The 19,133-nt window shown below is 40.3% G+C and overlaps 1 protein-coding gene across 1 annotated transcript in view; it reads left to right on the forward strand.

Moving 5' to 3' along the window:
- Pdss2 (decaprenyl diphosphate synthase subunit 2) overlaps positions 1 to 19,133 on the forward strand; it is a 199,056-nt gene that overhangs the window by 156,815 nt on the left and 23,108 nt on the right. The window contains exons 5-6 of the mRNA XM_048354522.1: positions 1,445 to 1,594; positions 13,840 to 13,872. Of these exons, the coding sequence (XP_048210479.1) occupies positions 1,445 to 1,594; positions 13,840 to 13,872 (183 nt within the window). The remainder of the gene's footprint in view (positions 1 to 1,444; positions 1,595 to 13,839; positions 13,873 to 19,133) is intronic.

Consider the following 19,133-nt stretch of genomic DNA (forward strand, 5'->3'; position numbering starts at 1 on the left):
TGTTGTATAATATAAACAGTGTGATTTCGTAAGTACTATGTCATTTTGTTAGGAAACTTCAGTTTACTTAAGTTGTAGTTAGATGTTATCTGTTCTTATCACCTGAAACCATTTTTGAGAGAACTCTTACAAATTATTTATTAACATGGAATGTTACTTTCAGAATAGGAGAATATTTGGTAATTTTCTTATAACTCCTCATGTAAAACAAATCATAGAAAGTTAATGAAATATAGACATATTTAATAAAATTGAAAATTTTAAACCAAATAGGGTTATGCATGTGTATGATCCCAGCGCTCAAGGCTGAGTCAAGAGGACCACTAGTTCTAGGCCAGCCTGGGCTGTACTTCAGAACCTATCTCAAAAATTCAGCCAACCAAAACAAACAACAACAAAAATTACTTCTTTTTAGTGAAATGTAAATATCCCCAAATTAACTGCTATTGTTACTTCTCTCTGTATATGTAATTTCTAAATTTTGTTTACTACTTATTTTTCAAATGTTACCTGAACAACTCAAATGAGGCAGGATAAATACACATATAATATATCCAAATGAGGCTTTTTGCAGATTTTGTTAAATCCTAGATTCATTTATTTAGGACTTATATTTTACCAAATCTTTATTTAAATCTTATCTTTAATTTAAAAATTAATATGAAGGCTGCTATCAAGTAACAAAGGAATGGGGCTTAAGATATAATTCAGTGAAACCAGGCACTTGTGGCTCACTCCTGTAATCCTAGCTACTCAGGAGGCTGAGATCTAAAGATCACAGTTGAAAGCCAGACCTGGCAGCAAAGTCTATGAGACTCTTATCTCCAATTAACCACCAGAAAACCCAAAGTAGAGCTATGGCTCAAAGTGGTAGAGCTCCAGCCTTGAGCAAAAATTGCTCAGGGGACAGTGCCCAGGCCCTGTGTTCAAGCCCTACCACCACCAACAACAACAAAAAAGAATTGTTGTTCGAAGCCAGCCCCGGCAGAAAAGTCTGTGGAAAAAAAGTATCTCATCTCTAATCAGCTACCAGAAAAGCTGGAAGTAAAGCCATAACTCAGTGGTAGAACTCCAGCCTTGAGCAAAAATTTTGCTCAGAACAGCACCGAGGCCCCGAGTTCAAGCCCCAGGACCAGCAAAAGAAAAAAAAAAAGGATTTGCTGTAGCTCAATGTGTAGAGCACATGTTTAATTTGAATGAGGCCCTTAGTTAGAACCATAAGCCCACAAACGATAAATAAGGTAGGTAGTAGGTAGGTAGAAGGATATAGTAGCTGAATGAATTAATAAGGAAAATCAGTAAAAGGAATTTTAAAGGTATTGTTAACAATCTAAAATGTTCATATGCTTATTATAGTTTATCCAAAAACTATATAACTTGTGCTTGCTTTCTGAATGTGACTAAAACATACCAGTGTGTATATACCTTTTACTGATACAACTCTTTTAACTGTCTCTTTCAGATTAATTCTGACCTCCAGCCATTTATTAAAGAAAAGAGCAAAGACTCCATGACTTTTAACTTAAACTCGGCTCCTGTAGTCTTACATCAGGAGTTTCTTGGAAGAGATTTGTGGATTAAGCAGATCAGAGAGGTAAAGTCATTCCTGTTTTTGGCACTGTACCTTTAGTTTTTAGTTGATCCTAGAACATAGTTCATATTTTACAGTGATTTAAGAGCATAGATAAGCTATTATCAACATTTATGTAGCAAGTAAAATTCTTTATTTGTGATCTACATATCTAATACATTATTAGTTAAAAGTTAGACACTACATTATTATGTTTTCTTATTACTTAGAATACTGCAGCACAACACTAGTGCCTGTGGAGAATGCTAATTAACTCACATGATTTTTCTGAAGGCTTTCAGAAACTGGGCATGGTAATAGCGCTACCAGCACCACCCTTTAACTGACAGCAATTTCCCATCTGTGGACTACAGAGCAAGCTGCAGAATTGCAGGAGCTCCGTCTGTCAACTCTTTGGGTTATTTTAAAACAAGCTTGGGCCCTGAGTGCTTGTTCTGAGGCATTATCAAGGTGGGGGGGGGGGGGCAAGCATGATGAAATGGAAAAGAGTCAGGGGCTTGAATTGAGTAGATTTCCTACATTGTAGTGGGCATAGGAATAGCAGATAAGAAGAAAGTTTTTTAGTTTAATTCAAAAACTGATAAAGTTTTGCATTTTTATTTAGAACCCATAGAAGTTATTGTTGTAATTTCTTGGGTCACTCTGAGGTCTGGTGCAGGAAACTAGCCACAGATAGGGGTGGGGAAGGTGGCATAGCCTTCCTCATCCATATAGCAGAGAGCCTAGGACTTCACTCTCTTTTGGAACTGACTCTTTAGAATGCTTGCAACCAACTTAAATTCCCCCATATTCACCATGCAGATAACTAGAAGAGTCCAGGAAGTGGCAGTTGGGGGGGGGGGGGGGGCGTGATCTCTGTTTACATGCCTAGTCTTGCAGCAGTCCTCCACAGGAAGACCCACCAGTAACAAGTCACAATCTAAGAATCTCTAGCTACCTCACCCTGAAGACAATAACAGAAGACCACAGAGCACTGAGAAAAGACTCTCATGAACAAAAGTCAAAAGCAAACTGATATAAAGGGGAATTCATAGGAAGGAAAGACAATACAAGGAAAAAAGGTTTTTTCAGAAGCCCTATTATACTAAACTAAGCAATAGCTGTGAAATAGAATAGTTGATACATAAGAAAAGAACGATTCCAAAACAAGAAAACTAAATTGAACAATTCCAAAATAAGAAAACTAAATTGTAAAATATTAAAATGACCACGAAGTATTTCTTTTAATCAGAAGATGCATGATACAAATGAGAAAATTTCCCACAAAATTCAACTGAAAGACAATAGAGACATCTGGGAACTCATCTTCTATTTCTGATCCTGGCTCCTTCCCTTAGAGAAAATATGTCGTTTTCTTCAGCTGTGCTGACAGCAGTCTTGCTAACCTACTAGTTGGGGAAGGTATTCAAGGGGCTGCCTGTGACCATCTTCCTGCTGATGAACATGCTGTTTATATTGTTTTAAGAAAGTAAGCTGTTTTGTGAATAAATCCAATATATGTATGTCTCACAAGAGAGAAAACAAGATAATAGAGAACAGAATGAAAAAAAAGGAAAGCTAAAAGACTCAAAAAATCTTACATGTATTAATAGAGTCAGTGAAAACTGGAAACTGGAGTGAGAAAATTAGCAATATTTTTAATAAAAAGAAACTGAGATCTGGAGTATGTGAATTTCCAAGCTGAAAGGGTGACCTAAACATTTTTTAAAGAGCACTAAGCTAAAGGTATAGTCTCAGTGGTAAAGTCTTGTTTAACATATATAAGTCTCTGGGTTCCATCCCCCAGCACAAACAAACCCACAGCAGATCAGATCACTGTTAAAGTTTAATGGAAAAAGAGATTGTGATACCTCTAGGAAGAAAAGAAAACCTTCAAACAAACAAGCAAGAATAAGAGTGCTACCTCAGTATTAAACACTGAAAGCTTCAGACAGTAGAATAATGCCTCCAAAATTAAAAAAGAAAATAGTTTCCAACTTATAAATTTTATTCTATGATAATACCATCGAGGATAATAATTAAAGCAGGTGATGGTGACTCATGCCTGTAATCCTAGCTATTCAGGAGGTTGAGACCTGGAGGATTGTGGTTCAAAGCCAGCCTGGGATTGAAAGGTCTAGGGACTCTTATCTCCAGTTTACCAGACTGGACACATGGCTCAAATGGTACAACAGCAGCCATGAGCAAGGAGATCAGATTAGGCATGAGGATTCCCAGGCCAGTGTGCAGGAAAGAGTAACAAACAACAATAGGTCCTACAATATCTAAGCAATGTTCTACTGAGGGATCTGAGTTACAGACTTGCTGTAACTTGCTCATAGTCACACAAATAGTAGAGGTTAGGAACCCAAAATTCAACCTGGGCCACTTAGCTACAGGGGTCTCATCCATATGTAATATGATACCTGTGTCATCCTACCAAGTCCTAGGCTAATGACTGTGTATCTAGCCTACTTTGAAACAAGAAGACAGATCTTTTTTTTTTTTTTTTTTTTTTTGGCCAGTCCTGGGCCTTGGACTCAGGACCTGAGCACTGTCCCTGGCTTCTTCCCGCTCAAGGCTAGCACTCTGCCACCTGAGCCACAGCGCCCCTTCTGGCCGTTTTCCATATATGTGGTGCTGGGGAATCGAACCGAGAGCTTCATGTGTAGGAGGCAAGCGCTCTTGCCACTAGGCCATATTCCCAGCCCAAGAAGACAGATCTTGAAGAAAAAATATCTCTAAGATGAAAGTTGAAACTGATAAATCACCTAATATACTTGAACATTATGGAGAATTAGAGATGAATTAATAACAGAAAGCCAAATGTTCCAGTTACTATTGTATAATAAACCTTAGCATGGCCCCAGTGGCTCATACCTGTAATCCTAGCTACTCAGGAGGCTGAGATCTGAGGATCACAGTTCATAGCCAGCCTGGACAGAAAAGCCCATGAGAGTCTTATCTACAATTAATCACAGAAAAAGCCAGAAGTGGCACTGCAGCTTTGGTAGAGCAAAAAGGAACTCAGGGACAGCACCCAGGTCCAGAGTTCGAGCCCCAAGACTGACAAAAATAAATTAATTAAATAAAATAAATGTTAGCCGCATAAAATAACCATTTAAAAATGTTCGTGGATTCTGGAGGTTCTGAATTTAAACAAAGCATAGTAGGATGACTTGACTCTGTAGAGTCAAGCCTAAAGTAGAGCTATGGATCAAGTGGTAGAGCACCTAGAATAAGCTCAGGGATAGTACCCAGGACCTAAGTTCAAGCCCCAGGACTGGCACAAAAACAAACAAATAAGAATTTAAGGGCTGGGGATATAGCCTAGTGGCAAGAGTGCCTGCCTCGGATACACGAGGCCCTAGGTTCGATTCCCCAGCACCACATATACAGAAAAAAACGGCCAGAAGCGGCGCTGTGGCTCAAGTGGCAGAGTGCTAGCCTTGAGCGGGAAGAAGCCAGGGACAGTGCTCAGGCCCTGAGTCCAAGGCCCAGGACTGGCCAAAAAAAAAAAGAATTTAAAACAGCTACAGTGAATGTCATGAACAAAGTGAGCACTAACTGGTGAGTGAAAGTGTCAGGTACTGAGTTTGAGTTCCAGTCTCATACCAAAAGAAAGAAAGAAAGACAGAGACAGAGAGACAGAGGGGGGGGGGGAGGAAGGAAGGAACGAAGGAAGGAAGGAAGGAACGAAGGAAGGAAGGAGGAAGGAAGGAAGGGAAGGAAGGGAAGGAGAAAACTTTTTTTTTCTAGTGTTGGTCCAAATTGACCCTAATGTTAGCCTCTTGGCTTGGGAGAATGGCAGTCTCACCTTGAAGCATCACTAGATACAGATGATGTATTTCCTTCTGTACACCTGAACTTTACTGACCTTCGTAGTACCCTCAAACCACCTGGATCCCATTGTTCTTGTAGATAGGCTGGGAGCAGACATCGTAGTTTTCTTGCCACTCCCTGGGGAGAATAAAGACAGGGTCCCACACACATGCAAGGAGCCAATGCTTTTGTGGTAAAAAGGGACTGACATTCATGGTGACCATCTGAGCACAAGTTGAGCTCCTAAATATTGAATATTGATTTAACCCAAAGTGTGGTTGAACAGGAGGAAAGCAGAAGAAAATATTTGCTTATGAAAGAGATATAAATACTCCTTTCATGTAAGACCAATAGATAATGTCTAAAATTTAAAAGTCACAGGGAAGAACAATAGTTGAAGGTAAATAGAAAATAAAATAGCTAAAGAGGATCCTGGACAGAGAAGGTTACAGGTTGTTTTCTTAGAAGTCGTGCAGTACTTGACCTTTGAAATACTATTGTGTTTGTTTTTTATGTTAAAACCTTCAGTTTAAAAATATAACTTAAACCAGGCACCAGTGGCTCACACCTGTATTTCTAGCTCCTGGGGAACCTGAGATCGAAGGATACAAGTTCAAAGGCAGCTTTGCTAAACAAATCTGAAAGACTCTTATCTCCAGTTAGCCAGGGGAGGAAAAAAAAAAAGTAGAGATGGAGCTTAAGTGATAAGACACCAGTCTAGAACAGAAATAGACTATGCAAGAGTGTGAGGCCGGGCTGGTGATACGGCCTAGTGGCAAGAGTACTTGTCTCATATACATGAGGCCCTGGGTTCAATTCTCCAGCACCACATATATAGAAAATGGCCAGAAGTGGCACTGTGGCTCAAGTGGCAGAGTGCTAGCCTTGAGCAAAAAAGAAGCCAGGGACAGTGCTCAGGCCCTGAGTCCAAGCCCCAGGACTGGCTAAGAAAAAAAAAAAAAGTGTGAGGCCCTGAGTTCAAGCCCTAGTACTAGAACAAAAAAAAAAAAGTGCTGGTTGGGCTGGGGATATGCCCTAGTGGCAAGAGAGCTTGCCTCGTATACATGAGGCCCTGGATTCGATTCCCCAGCACCACATATACAGAAAATGGCCAGAAGTGGCGCTGTGGCTCAAGTGGCAGAATGCTAGCCTTGAGCAAAAGGAAGCCAGGGACAGTGCTAGTGCTCAGGCCCTGAGTCCAAGCCCCAGGATTGGCAAAAAAAAGTAAAAGAAAGAAAATGAAAATTGACCCATTAAAAATTTGGAAAGGGCTAAGTATAGCACAGTAAACTATCACAAATATTGGATGTCATATCATCAAGGTATAGTTGTGTATTATTGGACAGCTGAACTTGAAGTATATGTACAGATGATGTTAGTATCTCTAATTGGGTTTCATTAGAATACATTGCATATTTCTGTTTTAGTTAAAAAGATCCAGCTGAATAAGTTAAATGAAAGCTAGCAGTTCTTCCTTGGAGATTGTGTGTGTTAGAAAATGTACATGGTACCAGGCTCAGTGACTCAGTACCTAATCCCACAGGCAGAGATTTGGAGGATTGCAGTTCCAAGGCAACACAGGCAAAGGATTGGCAATTCATAAACTCAGTATAATGGTGTGCAACTGTCAACTCTGGGCCTGGGCACTGTTCTCAATTGTTTTTGCTCAAGGCTGGTGCTCTACCACTTGAGCCACAGCTCCATTTCTTATTCTAAGTAGTTTATTGGAGATGAGAGTCTCAACAATTTCCCTACCTGGTCTGTCTTGGAACTGCAATCCTCAGATCTCAGGACTACAGGTGTAAGCCACCTGTAATGTCTGCATTACTTTTTAATCCTAAAATTACTTGTAGTTCTTCCTGATTTTTTTATTAACATACATTTATTGAGCAAGGAGGTTCCTTATGACATTTCCACACATGTATATATAATGTATCATGACCCTCTGCACTCGTCTGTCATTTTCACTTACCCAATACAATTCTTTAAACAGTTTGAGCAGATTTCATTGTTTTATTTTCATACTTACAAATATGCCATTTTGACCCTGTTCATCCTCTTACTCGTTTTTTTCAAGTCATTTACCCTCCTGAATGTTTTCCCTTAGTTTTGAATTAGATCATAAGATTAACAAAGATAATAGAAAATTCACTTTTCAATTACTTATAGTAATTTGTAGTAAGGTCTGTTTCAGCTCTCAAATAAATCTAAGAAACAGATCTCTTAGACAAGACATGCACTGTAAGAAAAATACTTATCTCTGTTTGAAACTTAAACCAGCTTTGACACTGAGAAATAGATAAATCTTGCTCCTATTGATGGAAGTCAGCTATGATTTCTTGTTGCCACATGTAAAATTACTTCCTGCTCTGCCCAGACAGGTTTGTGTCCCATCTAGTCTTGATTTCCTTCATGGAGAGAGTGAGAATTATTGACTAGACAAGGAAACAAGGATATCATGAACTCCTAAAACTCATTCAACAGCATTGTGAATCTAAGCAGTAAGAGCATCCGTCACCTTATCTCCAGTCCTACCTGCAAAAGATTCCATAACCTTCTTTCATCACATCAAGAGGTCACAGTCATAGGCATGTGCATGTGCACGTGCACACACACACACACACACACACACACACACACACACACACACACACACACTGCATCCAGAAGCAGTTTATGAATGACACAAGGCTAGATCCCAAAACACTGAAAAATACTTGTTGAGCATTGTCTCCATAGTAAATCTGACATCCTATCCTACTTAATTTTAAATTTAAATTTGTAGCTGCTAAAAAAAATGATCAGATAAAAATATTGTTAGTTAATGGATGATTCACTCTAGGGAGGTGAAGTCATTACCCAGTTGCATTTTGATTCCAATAAAAGAAAGAATCCTTCAGAGAACCACAGAGCTCTTACCCTCTCAGGGAGTCCACAGGCTGTTGCAGGTCAGCAAGCTTTATTTTTAATGATCCTGCTGCCATTAGAAGTCACCTGAGGAAATAAGAATTATGATTATATTTTCTTATCTATTCTTAAAAGTACTGAAATGTCACTTAGCCTTGTAACATACCGACATTGTCATAATCAACCATAAAATACCTTAAGTGCACTATATATTACCATTGCTAAGCTATAACTCACTTGTCCCTAGATATCCTATTAGTCTTTATTGAAAAGTAAAACAAAGATCACTAGACAAGGATAATATGCATAAAAGTAACACATGCCTTTTTAAAAAAGAGAAAATGCACATCCAAAGAGTCCTCTTATGTACAGTTTATTGCTTTGTTATTACTTTTAATAATTTTAAAGGAATAATATTAACATCATCCCCTACCATAGAAGGTATGCATTGTGGGCATTTGAAAGAACATATGTGTGACCACAGACTATTAAATCTATGACATGACTCTAATATTTTTCTCTTTGTGTGTTGGGGGGGCAGTGGGGGGAACATGCTGGTTGTCGGCTTGAACTCAGGTCCTAGGTGCTTTCCTGGGGATTTTTGCTCAAGGCTGGCACTCTACCACTTGAGCCACAGCTCTCCTTCTAGCTTTTTGGTCATTAATTAAAATGAGTCTCATGGACTTTCCTGCCCAGGCTGGCTTTGATTCTCAGATCTCAGCCTCCTGAGTAGCTAGGATTACAGGTGTAAGCCATTGGCACTCAGCTTGTATTTTTCTTAAGATTTTTTTTTGCACTTGAAGGAAGTATTTAACTACTGTTTACCTAACAATAAATTGCCTAAAGCTTGCTTGTAGTTGAGTGAGGTAATAAGAGAAAGGAATAAATATGGCAAGTACTACAACTCATGCAGTACAGTAGAGAACCCAAAAGGAAGAGGATTTATGTCCAGTGAGCGATACAGAGGATTTATGAAGTAGATAACATGTAACATAGTTATTGGAGGAAAAGGTTTTGATAGTGAAGGTAAGAATGTGGGCCAGGGGGAAAATGAGGGAGGAGGTAACAAGTTGGATAAGAAATGTACACAGTGCCTTACGTATGAAACTGTAACCCTTCTGTACATCACTTTGACAATAAAGAAATGGAAAAAAAAGTGGGTGTGGGGGAACCCTTCCTAGACAAAGGAAGCAACAAAAAGGGGATACATTTGGATATAGAGTGCACTCACAAACCAGGATTATCATTTGGCCGAAACGTGACAAACATGGGCACTATAAGGGACATATGCAGAAATAATAATGTATTTTAAAACACTTTCATTTAAACAAAGTACAGTAGTATTCACAATATACAGGAGGCAGAAATAGTCCAGTGTCCATCAGCTGATGAGTGAATAAACCAAATATTGTGTGTCCACACAATGGGATGTTATAAAAGGAAATGAAGTATTGATACATGCTGTAACCTTGAAAAGATGATGCTAAATTTAAAAAAAATGAAACCAGATACAAAAGGCCACATATTATATGACTATTTCTATTAGATATATACAATAGGAAATTCCAAAGAGAGGAAATAAATGTGTAGCTGTCAGGCCTTACCAGGTAAGCTGTAAGGAAATGCAGAGTGACTGCATACAAGTATGGTTTTTGCTTTTGGAAGGTGAAAATTAGATCTACCACTGAGCCACCAATGCCTTCTACCCAGGTTTCCTATTGGGATGATAAATACTTGGAACTTGATAGTGATAATGATTGCACAGCACTGTGAATGTACTAAATGCCACTGCTATATGCTCTTTAAAGTGGTTTAAATGATGGATGTTTTTTGCCAGTCCTGGGGCTTGACCTCAGGGCCTGAGCACTGTCCCTGGCTTCTTTTTGCTCAAGGCTAGCACTCCACTACTTGAGTGACGGCACCACTTCCAGCTTTTTCTGTATATGTGGTGCTGAGGAATCTAACCTAGGGCTTCATGTATGCTAGGCAAGCACTCTACCACTAGGCCACATTCCCAGCCCAAAATGATGGGTTTTACGGTACATGAATTATACCTAAAGTTGTCCAAAAAAGACTGGCTATTTACCTAAGGAAAATGAATGTAATTCAGAAAAAGTGAAAAAATAGTGAAAGTCTTTTTTGTTGTTTTTGTTTGGTTGTCTAATCCTGGTACTGGGGCTTGAACTAAGGGCCTGAACAATGAACTTTTTGCTCAAAGCTCGTTCTCTACTACTTGAGCCACAGCTCTGCTTATGGCTTTTCGGTGGCTGGTTTCAAAATGCGCTCCTCAGATTGCAGCCTCCTGACTAGGATTATAGGCAAGAGCCATTAGCACACAGCCAAAAAAACAAAGCAATAATAATAATAATGACAAGATTTAAGCCAGGTAATATCACAGTCTGAACTGTGCTTGGAGTTCCTCAATCTGATCTATGAACAGAGAGGAAGAACATAGATATTAGAGACAAATCAGTTAAGGAGTTTGGGAGAACCTGTTAAGTACAGGCCAAAAAAAATCCCAACCAAGGTTATCAAAGATAATGGGAAAGCAAGGAGATTGGATGTTAAGTTCATTTCAGAAAGTAAAAGACTTGAAAAACAGTAAGATAGAGAGAAATATGAGCGGGGAGAGGTGTCAGGGGCCAATGCCAGGAATCAAAACATGGATAACAGGAATAGGAAAGTTCACGGAAAAACTGGTCCCGGCTAGGTTCTCCACTTGGTGAGCTTGAAGCAGACCATCCAGGTGGACGGCCAGCACCTTGGGCCCTTACAACTGGAGGGAATTGCACATGCAGTGCTACTGTTAGCTTGAGTTTCTTTTTTTTTTTTTTGCCAGTCCTGGGCCTTGGACTCAGGGCCTGAGCCCCTGGCTTCTTTTTGCTCAAGGCTAGCACTCTGCCACTTGAGTCACAGCGCCACTTCTGGCCATTTTCTATGTATGTGGTGCTGGGGAATCGAACCCAGGGCTTCAAGTATACGAGGCAAGCGCTCTTGCCACTAGGCCATATCCCCAGCCCCAGCTTGAGTTTCTTGTTCACAGCCTACATTATAAGTAAATTATTTTCTTGGCCAAACTGTACAACTTTAAATTTTACATCTCTTCCAGATTCCAAGAGAACACAACAAGGAGAATAGGTAGCAAAGGAAAACACCAAAAAACAAAAAACATTAAAAAAAAAAAAAAACTGGTGGCTCACACCTGTAATCCTAGCTACTCAGGAGGCTGAGATGGGGACAGTGCCCAGGCTCTGTGTTTTAAGTTCAAGTTCTAGTACCAGCACAAGAAAAAAACGGAGGAGGAGGACGATGACGACGATGATGAAGAAGACCCAAATTACTTTTTTTTTTTTTTTTTTTTTTGGCCAGTCCTGGGCCTTGGACTCAGGGCCTGAGCACTGTCCCTGGCTTCTTCCCGCTCAAGGCTAGCACTCTGCCACTTGAGCCACAGTGCCGCTTCTGGCCGTTTTCTGTATATGTGGTGCTGGGGAATCGAACCTAGGGCCTCGTGTATCCGAGGCAGGCACTCTTGCCACTAGGCTATATCCCCAGCCCCCAAATTACTTTTTTAACATGTTAAGTAGAAAAGATCAGTTTCTAGCAATTTCTGGATTCCTGCTGTGCAATATTAGTTTTCTACATTTAGAAATGGTGTCCTCATATCCAACAGTATTTGGAAATTGGGAACAGTTTATGTCCTCCAGTCCCTCTTTGTTACCTGACTTATAAAAAGGCATTTGTTTCTTTTTTTTTTTTTTTTTTTTTTTTTTTTTTTTTTTTTTTTTCTCAAATTTTTATTGTCAAACTGATGTACAGAGAGGTTACAGTATCATACGTTGGGCATTGGATACATTTCTTGTACTGTTTGTTACCTTGTCCCTCATGCCCCCCTCCCTCCCCCCCTTCCCCCCCCCCCCAGGCATTTGTTTCTTAAAGTAAAAGACCACTTTGTACATCTATTACTTACCAACAGGGAACCTGTCTGCCTGTGGACTGCAGAGACCAGTATATAAACCTTTGGAATTAATCCCTTTGTGCATCCTCCCAATCAGAATGTTGGCCTTTCTTTGCTTTTGTATGGAATATTGTTTTACGGGAGCACCATAGCCGTCTAAGGACACCTCCAGTGTCACCAGCACTGGCACACTCTCTTGTCTATTGTCACATTTTTAAAGATAAAACAAGGTTCAAACCATACATTTTTCTGTGAACTGCTAAAGACTGGGAAAAATTACTTTCTCTTCTCATGACCTGGATTGACAAGAAGCACACCTACAGGAGGCAGAGAGATGAGTGAATCTCTTTTAAAGACCCTTGTAATGAAGCCCCTGGGGAATTGCAGTGTATGGCAGAATTTCCAGTAGTTTCTGGAGATGAACAGTGTGGCAGGAAGAAGTTCAGGACTGTGGCTGTTGAAATACAGTCTGCATTTATTTTATATCAGCCTATTTTGAGTCCTGGTGAGAAAGTTATTTTAATAATATCTTGCTCCACTAGAAATATACATAAGTGACAGATGTCAGAAAAGGGGGAAAGCGACAGTACTGTACATTTTCCATGAGACATAAAGAGCTTATGCAGCTGTTCCTATCCACCTTTTAAAGTCAACACTGATGCACACTGAAACATAAATTGGAAAGGACAGAAGACATACACCAGACCACTTATCCTCAAATGAGAGTCTCATAGGTAGGGTGTTGAGAATCTGGATTCTTCACAAGCTACCCCAATGATTCTTAGGCAGACTACCCAGCCTCCAGAAGGACTTTTGGCCTGTCCATTACTCTTACTTTATAAACAAGGAAATAAGGGACCATACAAAAGCCTTTAAATTCCAGTTAAGAGCTGGTGCTTGTGCCTCATGCCTGTAATCCTAGCTACTCAGGAAGCTGAGATCTAATGATTGCAGTTCAGAGCCAGTCCAGGCAGGAAAGTTCTTGAGATGTTTATCTACCAAAAAGTTAGAAGTGGACCTGTGGTTCAAGTGGTAGAGTGCCAGCTTTGAGCTAAGGGACGGGCTGGGAATATGGCTTAGTGCTAGAGTGCTTGACTTGCATGCATGAAGCCCTGAGTTCGATTCCTCAGCACCACACAAACAGAAAAGGCCCCCAAGTGGTGCTGTGGCTCAAGTGGCAGAGTGCTAGCCTTGAGCAAAAAGAATCCAGGGACAGTGCTCAGGCCCTGAGTCCAAGCCCCAGGACTGGCAAAAAAAAAGAGTTGTATGCATTTATGAGTGCTTTTGTTGTTTTTGTGTGTGTGCATGCGCACGTGCACACACACACAGTCACATGTACATACATGTATTTAAGAGAGCACATTGGGTGTATGTGTGTATATATTACATACATATCATATGTGATATATATTATATACATTATATGTAATGTATGTTACATTATGTAATGTATAGTATTATATATAATATATAATTCAGTATATAGTAACACTGAAGGAGGCGAAAGATAATTGAGAAATAAAAGTTACTGAAATACTAAATAATTGTTAAAGAACTAACATCAATTTTATATGTCAAATTTTAGGCTCAAGAAAAAGGAAGATTAAACTATACTAAGGTAAGTAGATTTTATGTATACCATACAGTTTTACACATTTAAATTTGATGTTTGGGGATGGGACTGTGGCTTAGTGGTGGAGTGCTTGCCTAGCATGCATGAAGCCCTGGGTTTGATTCCTCAGCACCACATAAACAGAAAAGGCCGGAAGTGGCGCTATGGCTCAAGTGCTAGAGTGCTAGCCTTGAGCAAAAGGAAGCCAGGGACAGTGCTCAGGCCCTGAGTCCAAGCCCCAGGACTGGCAAAAAAAAAAGGGGGGGGGGGTTAATGTTTGATTCCTGCTTGAAAAGTCAAAAGAGAATCATTACATTTAAAGCTAACAGACATTTTCTGTTAAGTAATGGATGTCAGCAAGTGAAATACATTCATTCAACAATGTATATGTTGATTAGTGAGTTCCTATTTCACTCCAGACATTTTATTAATTATTAGGAATGAAAGAGCAGCAAAACAAAGTCTTTTTAAGACATTTACAGTCCACTGGGGAAAACAGGTAACTAAATAAACTAGATAATATGATATCCGGTGGTGGTAAATGCCAGGAAGAAAAATATAAGCAGGGTGAGATTACCACTATTGGAAAGGTGCCTGCAGCCTATTGATTAAAGACAGTTTTTAGTGTTATCAGAGTATACCTGTTTTCTTGATCCATTTTCTATTATTTTTTAAAGCCTGAAAATGAGTAATTTATAAAGCAGAACTTGATTTATCTCATGACATTGGAGGCTGGAAAGTATAGGAATATGGTATTCCTACCTGGTAAGGACTTTTTGCCTCATTATAACATGGTAGAGGGCTCCACATGGTGAGACTGTCATGTGCTGCCTGAGTGACTTCTAATGCCATCATTGCTGCCCCTGCCCCTGTATGACTTAATCTAATCCTGTTTACCTACTATAGGCCCTCTGTCCAAATACTACCTACATATGAAATGGGGGGTTTGAGTTTCTAACATAAATTTTGTGGAGACACACTCTAACCATAGCATCTAGGAATGTTTTGAAAATTCACATGCCTGAGTCCTGCTACTGCAGTAAATTCACTCTCATTCTGTAAATTTACTCTCCCATGCTAGGGAGAGCTGAGTAAGCCAGGCTAGGAATTCCAGTATTCCTTCCAATTATTCTAACATAGTACCCTGGCTAAAACCTGCTGTGGGACCTCAGATCTCAGGGCACTAGCACAGCGGCACACACACTTAGGTCATATTATATTTTCTCCTCAGGGACAAATGGAACATTTACAAGTGTGTGACATACATATAACTACTTGGCTAAATGAATATGATGACTCTCTGAATTACGCAACCAATCAAAAATATCCAGAGAGTGAACACTCCTGCACTCCAAAGACAGGAAGAAGGATGATTCAAAAAGCCTCTGCTGAGCCAGACACCAGAGGCTCATACCTGTAATCGTAGCTACTCAGGAGACTAAGATCTGAGAATCTCAGTTCAAAGCCAGCCCAGGCAGCAAAGTCCTGATACTCTTTATTTCTAATTAACCACCAAAAAGCCAGGAAAGCTCTGCTGGCCAGAATACTGGCCACAGGAAAACTAAAACTGTTGCTGACCTGGAACCAAGCACTTTCCTGGCAAAGCCCAAAGGTGTACATCTCTGGAGCACACGCTGCCCTGACTCTTTCTTTGTTGTTTTTTTACCTGAAATGCCCCTCTCCTTTGATCTGCCTCCCTAACAATCTCCCACACAGAGCAGCCAATCACCAAGCCTACCTCAACACAGCATTCTCAGTCAATTTGTAGTATACATCAGAGTTCGCCCTTAGTGTTATACCTCAGCTTCATCTCCTGTCCTGTACTCCAACAGTAAAAAATTAAGAAAAGCATGGTTTTACTTGTCTGCCTTGGTAGTACTGGGGTTTGAACTCAGGGCCTCTCAGACTTGCTGAGCAAGTGCTGTACCATTCGAGTCACATCCACAGCCCAACTTTTCTGTCTTTTTTTTTTTTTTTTTGCCAATCCTGGGCCTTGAACTCAGGGCCTGAGCACTGTCCCTGGCTTCTTTTTGCTCAAGGCTAGCACTCTACCACTTGAGCTATAGTGCCACTTCTGGCCGTTTTCTATGTATGTGGTGCTGGGGAATTGAACCCAGGGCTTCATGTGTACTAGGCAAGTACTCTTGCCACTAGGCCATATTCCCAGCCCAACTTTTCTGTCTTGACTCCTGCTTTCTTCTCTACTTTCAAGGCTCTTCTCCCTATTTCTAGAACCCCCATACTAATCATATAATAAAGAGTAATTTACAGACATGTATAGAGAGTGTGGTTGCCAAGGCTGGATTAGATGTTTTCCGCAACTTTATAAATACAGTGGCATCTCTCAGTCATTGCTACTTGTATCACAGTGATCTATTATGATGTAGATCAAAGACTTTTATTATTATTACTATTATTATTGTACAAATGTTTACAATTCCATAAGTCAGGTTACGAGTACAATGATTTTTAGCCAATGTCATCCTTCCTTTGTCCCCCCCTTCTTACCCTCAAGTTACACAGTTCGTTTTTTACATAATGTACATTGAATATAATAACTACTTTTGCTTACCCTTCCTCCCACCATTCTGTGCTCCCACTTGACCCAGCCCCCCAAAAAACATGTTTCTGCTTTCTGGTATTCATTTTGTTCAGGAGAGTTCGGCCGTTAGATTCCTCCCTAAGTAGATCCGTCTTTAGTCTGTATGTGTGTAAATGCTTTGAGCCCTGTATATGTTATCACGTCCAGTTGTATTTTAGATCTAGCTTCCATATATGAGTGGAAACAAAAAAAATGCACTGTTTGTCTCTCTGAGCCTGACTTATTTCACTTAACATGATTTAGTCTAGGTCCATCCATTTTCCTGCAAATGACATAATATCATTCTTTCTAATAGCTGTATAAAATTCCATTGTACATAGATACCACATTTTTTTTCTTCTTCTTCTTTTTTTTTTTTTGCCAGTCCTGGGCCTTGGACTCAGAGCCTGAGCACTGTCCCTGGCTTCTTTTTGCTCAAAGCTAGCACTCTGCCAGTTGAGCAACAGCACCACTTCTGGCCATTTTTATATATGTGGTGCTGGGGAATCGAACCCAGGGCATCATGTATAAGAGGCAAGTGCTCTTGCCACTAGACCACATTCCCAGCCCAGATAACACATTTTTTGATCCACTCATCTATTGTAGGGCATTTGGAATGTTTGCATAACTTGGCTATTGTGAATAATGCAGCAATGAACAAAGATATGCAAGTGTCTTTATCATATCCTGTCTTGTAATGTTCTGGGTAGGTACCCAACAGTGGTATGGCTACATCATAGGATAGTTCTATGCTTAGATTTTTTTTTTCAGGATTCTCCAGAACACCATCTAGAGTGGTTATATTAGTTTACATTCTCTTCTCACCAAAGTATAATAGGATTGCCTTTTCTCCATATCCTTATCAGCATTTGTTATTGTTCAAATTCTTGATGCTATCCAATCTTACTGGGGTGAGATGGAATCTCAATGGTGTTTTGACTTGCATTTCTGAAAAGGAAGCTTTTGATACATTGTAGGTATCAGCAGGGTTAAGATGTCTTAGGGAAGTTGTACAAACTAGTTTGAAGATAACAGCTGGGATTTTACTGTGGTAATGAAAGAGAGAAAACATTGGAATATACAGATAAAGGAAAACTGACTAGTGAACACTGATGCTTATTTATGACTCAGAGAACCTTTCTAGGCTTTCTTATCCCAGAAGCACTTGGACAATATAAAAGATTTTCAGCTAGACATAGGTGGCTCCCACCTATGATTGTAGCTACTCAGGAGACTGACATGAGTGAGAATCAGGATTTGAAGTGATAGAGCTCCAACCTTGAACAAACAAAAGAAAAAGTTGTGAGACTCTGAGTTCAAACCCCAGTACCAGCATAAAAGTAATCCCCCCCACACACACACACACAAAAGATATTGGTGTGCTTTTGAGAACATTTCTGGGTCAGATAATGGCCACCAGCTCAGTACAAAAATCTTCTGTCAGTCTCCTTGGTTTTCCCTTAGTTTCCTCTGTACAATATGAACAGATGGGCTGGACACGAGTGCTTCATGCCTGGAATCCTAGCTACTCAGGAGGCTGAGTCCTGGAGGATCACAATTCAGAGCCAATCCAGGCAGAATAGCCTTTGAGACTTCATCTCCAGTTAACCAGAAAAATGCTCACATGGGCCAGGTTCTGGTGGCTCAGTTCTATAATCCTAAGTACTCATAAGGCTGAGAGGCTGAGATCTAAAGGTCTAGTCTCAAAGCCAGCCAGGAAAGTCCATGAGGTTTTTTTCTTTTTTTTGTTTGTTTGTTTGTTTGTTTTTGTCAGTTGTGGGGCTTGAACTCAGGGCCTGGGCCAGGGCACTTTCCCTGGGCTCTTTTGCCCAAGGTTAGTGCTCCACCACTTTGAGCCATAGTACCACTTCTGGTTTTCTGGTGCTTAAGTAGAGATAGAGAAGCTCATGGACTTTCCTGCTCAGGAGGGCTTTGAACTGAGATCCTCAGATCTCAGCCTCCTGAGTAGCTAGAATTATAGGCGTGAGCCACCAGTGCCTGGCTTCTGAGACTCTTCAGTTAACCAGCAAAAGTCCTGAAGCAGAGCTGTGGCTCAAGTAGCAGAGCACTAGTCGTAAGTAAAAAGGTTTAGGGGCAACTCCCAGGTCCTGAATTCAAGCCCCAGGACTTGCAACACACACGCACGCACACACACACACACACACACACACACACAGGGTAGAGTGCCGACAGTGAGCAAGACATCCACAAGACTCTGAGTTTAAAGCCCTGTCCTTGCACACCAAAAAAGTAAAGGAGGTATAATCAATGATTGTAGGGTTCAGCTTAGCCATTTTAAGATACGTTCATTATATGACGGAACCTGTCCCTCGAATTTCTGGTGATATTCTATAGCTAACGGTATAGTATTGCTGGTGTGTATAGATGACTGTGATTAATCTAGATGTGTTATTCTTACCCATAAGTCCAGTAACATAGGGGTAAGATTATATCATTCTCAGTAGAGTAATGGTGATGTCTGCAGGGTGCACCTTGCAATATTATCTCTTGGGCAATGCAGTGTCTTAACACATATCTTGAGCTGAATTGTGGTATGCGTGTGTGTGTGTGCGTATGAGAGAGAGAGAGAGAGAGAGAGAGGTGTGATTTCATCCCCTACAATGCTCACACTAACTAATGTAGGCAGCATGCTTGCTGCCTTAGGGTTCCCCTGGTGGGGTTATCT

The sequence above is a fragment of the Perognathus longimembris genome, chromosome 9 (genome assembly GCF_023159225.1).
Source record: "Perognathus longimembris pacificus isolate PPM17 chromosome 9, ASM2315922v1, whole genome shotgun sequence".
NCBI classification, from domain to species: Eukaryota; Metazoa; Chordata; class Mammalia; order Rodentia; family Heteromyidae; genus Perognathus; species Perognathus longimembris.